Source organism: Pteropus alecto, unplaced genomic scaffold (genome assembly GCF_000325575.1).
Source record: "Pteropus alecto unplaced genomic scaffold, ASM32557v1 scaffold65, whole genome shotgun sequence".
NCBI classification, from domain to species: domain Eukaryota; kingdom Metazoa; phylum Chordata; class Mammalia; order Chiroptera; family Pteropodidae; genus Pteropus; species Pteropus alecto.
This window is the reverse complement of record NW_006439191.1, coordinates 9,292,740-9,300,625: the sequence shown is the minus strand read 5'-3', so window position 1 is coordinate 9,300,625 and position 7,886 is coordinate 9,292,740. Positions and strand designations below refer to the sequence as shown.

The following is a 7,886-nucleotide window of genomic DNA, read 5'->3' as shown; positions in this document are numbered from 1 at the left end:
GGAATGCACACACGGTATCAGATGACACTCTGCAGGGACGGCTGTGTCATCTGAAGTTGACCCAGAAAGCTCAGTTACTGAAGACTGAACTAACACGAGGCACACAAGTGTCATTTAAGATGCCGCCTGAAGGCTTACCAGCATTTCCAGGTGTGAATTGCACAATGAAATCACCCTGGCAGATCCTGAGACACTCACACAGGAGAATGCGGCGGTCTGAACGTGTCCCCTCGGGGCACAGATGGGAGCAGCCCTTCGGAGAGCCCGGTCCCCTCCTCCGACTGCTTCAAAGGCAATGAGGCACCCGACCTGGGCCCACCTTTGTCAACATGTGACTTATCCTAAGTGCAGTGCTTTTTAGGGTGCTCACATCTCTTCCTTTGTGCTCGTCCTTCTGTGGCACTAACATAACTGTCACCTGACACGAGAAGAGGCCTGTGACTGCTGGGTTAATAGGCATTCACTGAACAACTGTGCATTCTGGCTAATGCGGTAACAGATACCAATTTGGGTATAAATGTGTCAGTGGCTTCGCGCAAAGTGTACTCGTGCAGACAGGTGGAATGCACTATTAAAATGATGAGCGACTAATTTTAAAACGAGGCCTCACCCGAAATACAAATTTTAATGTTTGGTTCCTGCATCCCATCTGAAGTGATGCTATTAAAATGCGTATTTATGCCGCACGATCAAATGTCCTAATCACATCCTGACGACCACCTGCACAGGGATAAGGCTGTCCCGTAAACCTGACTGCCAGGGAAAACGGAAACTTCTGGGCCATTCACACTCTAAATCCGCCTCCCACCACGGGAGGGGAGAGAGAATGATATTTAAAGCTGGGTACACACGTAAAAAACAGACGTATTTTTGAAAACGTAAAATCTAACCACTAGCCACCACGCATTAGATACGAGATCGCTGACGGTTCGTGCAGAACGTAAAACTGGCCCACGATTTTTTAACACAGTGAAACGTTCTCGGGCCTGTACTTGTGGGCTCCCTCTCTGAACTTCCAGATTCTATTGCCATTCCAGGGGAACAACTGAGGCACTGGCTCTGAATTTAATGCTCTATTTATTAAAGTGTTTTTATCAACAAGCTTTCCCCAGAAAGTTCCGAGTGCGTGAGTCCAGCGGGCGGGTCGGCGTCAGCGCCCGGCATCTGACAGTCCACAGAACTGCAGCTGACTCTCGCGATCCCGCCACAGCTTTGCGGATTGTTTGGGCAGGACCCGTACCCAGCCTCCCCCATCGGATGGTTCCCCGTCAATCTGGGCTCGCTCCGATTTAAACATTCTGCGTGCGCAGCGACGTGCGTCTGTGGCGAGCTGGGCTCGGGGGCCCCGTCTGCCCTGCCGGGCTGGCTCGCCCAGGTGCAGTCCTTGATTCCGGCCCCGGCGTCGCCCTCCGGGGTCCTGGGGTCTCTGTTTTCACTGGGTCCCCTTTTGTTCATCTTAGGCTCGCAACACGCTTTGTGCAAAGACGCCGCGCCGCTTCTGCAGGCAAACGCCGATGGCCCTGCGCTGGCCGGACCGGCTCTCGCTTGGGCCTGCGCGTGCTGCGCCGGGGGTAGGAAAAAGCTCCTGGGCAGAGAATTCTGCACCGCAGGGGGCTTCGCTCCGCCCCGTCGGCACGCGCAGTGCTGGATGTGCGGGATGGGGTGCGCGAAGCCCTCGGGGGCGTGGCGAGCTGCCTTCAGAGGGGTCACGCCGTTGTGGACATGCACAAAGCTGCTGGTGGTAGGGGGACACTGGTGGCACACGCGGTCAGCCATCTGCTGGCAAGAGTGTGGGCCGTATCTCAAACGTCTGTAGGCGTTTGGGCAGCTACATCTCTGATTCAGAGAGAAGAGGTGACACATAGTGTCCTGGTCAAGAGAGGGCTGTAACAAGGCCGAGCTGGGGTCGTCTTGGGCGCCTTTGCCGAGCTCGCCGCTGTACGCCGCAGGCACGGGCATCACGACATTCTTCGCCGGGCTGTTGAAAAACTCAGAGCACAGGTGGGTCTCTTTGTAAGCGGCCTTCTCGGAGGCTGCACAGCTGCGGGAAGCCAGAGGCTCCAATTCGTAAAACTCATGCTCCATTTCAGATTTCTGGCCCCTGGGGTCTAAGTGATAAGCGTTCAGGGGAGGCGTTTTGCTCGGTCCCTTGTCCCCGGGACCGGCAGACAAGGCGTGGGAGAAGGCACTGCACTGGAGCTTCTTAGGTAGAGGGATCTGACCGCAGGCGCCCTGCGGCCCGAGCCACCGACACACGCACTGGAAAAAGAAGGTGGCGAAGGCCCAGCTGACACACATGATGAGCATCATGAAGGTGCCCAGCTGCGTGTACGCCAGGACCGTGGACGGCATCATCATGGCACCGGCCACGAAGGTGGTCAGGGCGGCCATGGCGATGGCAGAGCCCATGCGACTCAGGGAGAAGATCACCTTCCCTTCTCGGTCGGCGTCCGGGGCCAGGCGGTAGGCGACCCCGTAGTGGACGGCGAAGTCCACGGACAGGCCCACCGCGACGGAAATGGTGACGGACTCCAAGACGTTTAGCTCCCAGCCCAGCAGGACGAGAGAACCGACCGTCACGAATATCGTCCCGGCTATGGAGATGATGGCGTAGAGGCTGATGATGACGTTCCAGGTGGTGAGCAGCATCACGCTGAAGGCCACGGCCACGGACAGCCCCATGGCGACGAGGGTGCCGTCGGAGAGGCTGTCCTGCAGGTCGTAGAACTCCAGGCTGCTGACGAACCAGCCGCTGCCGAGCCCCTCGGGCGCGGACCTCAGCTCCCTGGACACCCACGAGTCCACCTCCCTGTAGAACTCGTGCATCTTCTCGTAGGCCAGCGTGAACAGGTAGGTGCTCTGGAACTCCAGGACCACCGCCCTGATGGTGTCATTGATGTCGAATCTCGGCCCTGGGGTTTTGCTGTCCAGATGGTACCCCGTGCTCCTCTCCAGCTCCATGATGGCTCTCTTGATGCACAGCTCGAAGATCTCCTGCTTGTAGGGGAAGCTCCAGCGGCTACAGCACGGGTAGAGCGCGGGCTCGTCGCAGTCCTGGTTCTCCATCCACCGTTTGAACGTCTCGATGAAGCAGCTGGTGAAGTCCTGCTCCTCCGTCTGGAGGAAGAACGTCTGATTTCTCAGCTTTTGGCAGAAGTGCAGAATCCAGACCTGGGAAGCCGGGCTGGCGACGTTGAAACTGCTGTCTAACGTCAGCTTCCCTTTACTCTTGGGGTTCAGCGGATTGCCGTTGTCTTCTGGGGACACGCCCCAGATCACCGTGATGGGCATGTGCAGCTCCTCTCCGTGGCGGACGCGTTCGAACATGAAGAGCTTTTTGTACTCGGCGTCGTACCGTTCGAAGGGGTGAGACGCTCTGAACACCTGGAACTCGGACAGCTCCAGCGAGGGCAGCTTCATCCTGGGATTGACGCACACGATGTAGGCCCCGCCCACGGTCAAGGCGAGGAACCAGCACAGCCAGAGGTAGCGGAACTTGATGACGATGCACGGCAGCACTTTTTCGAAAAAGATGCGAGACGCCTCCGAAATGGCGAACAGCACTTTGCGGCACTTCTGGCAGGCGACCGTCCAGCAGGCCTTGTTCCTGTAGAGCTGCTGCTGGGGCCTTCTGAAGCAAGTGAACAGATTGAGAAGGTAGCGCTCATGAAGCACCACGACCGCCGGGAGCCAGGTGACCATGAGGACGTAATTCACCAATATAGCCGTCCCCGCATACACGCCGAAGCACCTGATGGCGGTGATGTTGCTGACGTAGTTCGCGTAAAAGGCGGCGGCCGTGGTGAAACTGGTGACGAACATGGACAGGGCCGCGTGTTGCAAGGTGACGCTCACGGTTTCGGCGGTCTCGGCGCGGGGCTTGTCGAACTTGGTGTGGTTCCAGACGTCGCACAGGACGAAGGCGTCGTCCGCGCCGATGCCGACCAGAATGATGAGCGCGGTGAGGTTCATGAAGGGGAAGAATTCGAAGTTAAAGACCACGCGATAGAGAAAGTAGGAGACGATCAAGGAGCTGATGATCGCGAACATGGTCATGAGCGTGATGAACATGGACTTGGTGTAGACGCACATGACCAGAAGGACGATCACGATGGCGATGGCGGGGTACGCCGTATCCGTCAGGAGGTAATCCTGAAACAAGCTGTGTTTGATGCCGAACTCGATCCCGGCGACGGTGGTGACGCCGTCGGAAGAGTTCCAGCGCTCGAAGTTGTCCAGGTAAATGTCCATCATGCTCTCCCCCTTCTCGGTGGGAGAGAAAAGCATACTGTACCTCAGCGCCGGCGCGGCGGCGTCGGCCGCCCTCGGGCTCAGGAAGTCCTTGTCGACCAGGTAGTGCAGGATCTGGTACACGGCGTTGTGCTTGGTGCACTTGCGCGGCACGCTGGTGCACTTGAGCTGGTCCTTCCTCCTGGCCGCCATGTCCCAGCAGTCCGGCCCCAGAGTGCCGTTCTGGTAGTATTTGGCACAGGTCCGGAGCAGCTTCAGGGTATGAGACACGTCTCGCTCGACGATCTTCTGGCAGGACGATCGATTGTTCAGGATGGCGATGTAGTTCCCCAGGGTCCAGCTGGGGCAGCAGGAGGCCGCGGTGGTCCGCTGGCAGAGGCTGCCAAACTGGGGGTGAGACCTGATCTGCAGAGACAGAGACACGCGGAAGGAATGGCGTTTAAAGCGCGTTTCACTCAGAGGGCTGACTCGAGGTGGCCTCGCGGGGCCGGGAGGGTTCCCGAAGTTAGCGATCGCTTGAGAACGGGGTGAGGTCGACCGCAAAGCTCCTACGTGGCACAGTACCACTGTCTGGGGACGAGACCTAAGTGGGAAACAGCTTCAACCGACCCTCGCAGAGTGAAGAACAAAGCCAGGTGACCTGGGACCAGCTAGCTAGGTGACCTGGGAAAGCCGCTTAGTTCTCGGAGGGGACTTATATCGGCACAGTGAGACCTCGGGGTCCTTTCTACCTCCGACTTCGGTAAGAAACGCTGTCATGAGAACAGGCGACTGCACCGGATGGCCACGCTCGCTCTGAGCACTGCGTGTGACTAGGTTTTCAACGAACCAGTGATTTTACACCTTAAAGTTATGCCACGAACGCGATGAGTTCCTTTTCTGCCTGGTCGCGGTGGCCTGGACAGGTCCACTGGTGACATCGGACCGCAGCTTCTGCTTGGAGAAGCCGCCCCAGCACACGGACAGCTCCTCCACGCCCAGCGGCGCCGACGGCTCTGTGGCTCCGGAGAGGCTGAGGGAGGAAGTGCCCGGCTTGTGTCCCTCCGTCTCCCACAGCAGCAGGCTGTGTGGAGTCCTGGGCAGTCTGGGCTGGGTCAGTCTGGCCACTTACACAGACGCTGTCTCTGTGCCCCGCGATGTCGCCTTCCCCAGCCTGTGCCCTCGATTTTCCGTTGAGGTCAAAGGCCCAAAGGACCCACCGATCGATCGCTAGGGAGGCAGGCATTTCAGTGCCTAATTGAGATGCTGACAGTTGCCTCAGGGGCACATGTAGTGAACAATGAAAATCGATCAGGAAAGAGAAAATACAACAAAAGAAGACACAAAAACGTCTTACCCTATTATCCAGAAAGGACATATAATGGGAAAGACTACAAAAGACTATCGCGAACAGAACGGCAGTGCTGAAGGAGAAGCTGCTTTACTCAGAAAGACGGTAGGTTCTACAGGTGGGGAAGCACAGACACTGCGATCCTGGACGTAAAGGGCTGCAAAGGCCGGCCCGCCGGCGCTGACCCCTCGGTCGGCGAGCCACGTCGGCGGCGGCGTCTGCTCAGACTCCGGGCTGAGCAGAATGTGCCACGCAGGCTTCGGTTTCGCCTTACGTACCCTCGAGTCGTCTATATTGCACATGGATTTAATGGCCGGCAAGTTCCACAGTGTCTCCCCTCCAGCCGAGGTGAACACCACTCTGGAATATCGGTCGCCTGGCGGTGTGGACAAAGGAAAGAAGGCGGGGTTACGAATCATTCGTTCACGTGTTTCACGAAGGGGGTCGCCTTCTGCCAGATCCATGAGTGGCCAGGGCCCCTTCCCTTTGAAAAAAAGTTAAAAACAAAACAAAAAAAAAACCACGACGCTGTAATATTGTCTTACGCGAAGCCTTTGTTTATTCACACACCTTAAAAATCGTAAGACTGAATTAACAAATGTCCAGGGGATCGGAGTGTAAACACGGGCCATTAATGGAATGCCTCCCTCTTAATTACACAGCCCAGCACCACAGCGGTGCATAAAATCGGAGAATGCACGAGGGGGTATGAAAGATGGATTATAAGGATGTTCTCTTTGGCAGCTGACGAGAGAGGAGAGATGGCAGGTGATCGATTTAAAAGCACTAAACACAATCGACTCAGCACTGGATCCTGGTCCGGATCGCGGACACCCCCACGTTCTGGCCGAGTACGTGGCCTCCCTGGGCTGTCGGTCTAGGAAAGATATTTTGAAAATCATACCAAGCCGAAATGTTTCTCAATGAAGGCGGTCACGTGCTAGGTGCTGGAAAGAGCGTGGTCTTTGGGGTTAGAACGGCGTGTAACTAGGTCTTTCTGAACTGGGTGATCTCGAGCGACAAAGCACCTCACGGAGCCTTGGTCCCTCGGGGGAAAGTGGGGAGAGCAATACCTATCTCAAAGGAGTTGCGAGTGCTTATATGCGGAATCTGAGGAACAAAAAGAAAAAACTAATCGAAAACTGACTCATAAATATAGAGGACAATCTGGTGACGGACAGAGGGGATGGGGGTTTGGGGGGCTGGGAGAATGGGGTGAGGGATTAAAAAAGTACAGATTTGTAGTTGATGGATGGTCACAGGGACGGGGAGCACGGCATGGGGAACACAGTCAGCATTACGATATTGGCTAGGTGCAGAATCAGAGGAGAGAAGGAACAATTAGGGGGCATCGTTTTATAAACTGTATAAATATCTAACCAATGTACTGTATACTTGAAATTAATTTTTAAAAAACCCTTAAAAAAACTTTCTGCATTGTAAAAATACTATCTGCTGATAAACTAGGTCAAATAAGCAAAGGATTTGCATCTGTTGTAAGTATTCTCGTTCGGGGGAAAAATTGAAAAAAATTAAAGATACACAGTTGTGAGAATTATATGAGATCATGAAAAACAGGTACTCAGTAAATACTGTTTCTGCTTCCTCAGCCGTTACAAAAAAATCCGAACCGAGTAAAACAAAGTAGATTCGTTTTACATTATCTAAATAAAAGGCCTCATTGTTCTAACAACAACAACAACAACAACAAAAAACACTAGCAAATTTATCAATAAACTTTTATTACATAAGCTTTTATCCATGATTATCAAGTTTTCTCTGGTAAACTCTTGTCTTCATCAATGGCTGTAGTTGTATCTTATACCGACTAATTTTGCAGAACAAATCAAGCCTCGTGGAAACCAAAACGTTTCATCTAGTAGAGTCAGAAATGGTTTTATCACGGTATAGAACCTGTCGCTTAGGAGACAAACATTTAGTGTCGACTACTGAAATACAAACAAGGTTATACCTCACGGATTTGCTAATGTTCTTCTTGGGGCTGGTTAAGCAATATACAAGTAACACTGCGCGAACTAAACTAGTCAGAACCTGCGGCTAACCAGAGCTCAACTTTTCCAAATAAGAGACAGAAAAAGAAACGTGCATTATTTCCTGGGATCAATATAAAATTCTTCCTAATCGCCTGCTTTCTATCTCTCTAGTACCACAAAGTGTTACAGTGTTCAAAATAAAGACCCTGAGGCGTGGCAAGATCTAGAAACATCACAGATCCAACCAGGTCCTCTAGGATCTAAGGAGATGGGAAAATACTGATCTTAGATTTTCAACAACGATGACAAAA

General features: G+C 53.9%; 1 protein-coding gene across 3 annotated transcripts in view; it reads right to left on the bottom strand.

Annotated features, from left to right (window-relative positions):
* Positions 1 to 1,058: 1,058 nt before the first annotated feature.
* Positions 1,059 to 7,886, bottom strand: part of DISP1 (dispatched RND transporter family member 1) — a 125,837-nt gene continuing 119,009 nt past the window's right edge. For all 3 annotated transcript variants that reach the window (XM_015592766.2, XM_025049829.1, XM_025049828.1), the window contains 2 exons: positions 5,860 to 5,957; positions 1,059 to 4,656 (listed from right to left, as the gene is read on the bottom strand). In XM_015592766.2, coding sequence (XP_015448252.1) covers positions 1,081 to 4,656; positions 5,860 to 5,957 — 3,674 coding nt within the window. In that variant the 3' untranslated portion in view covers positions 1,059 to 1,080. The remainder of the gene's footprint in view (positions 4,657 to 5,859; positions 5,958 to 7,886) is intronic.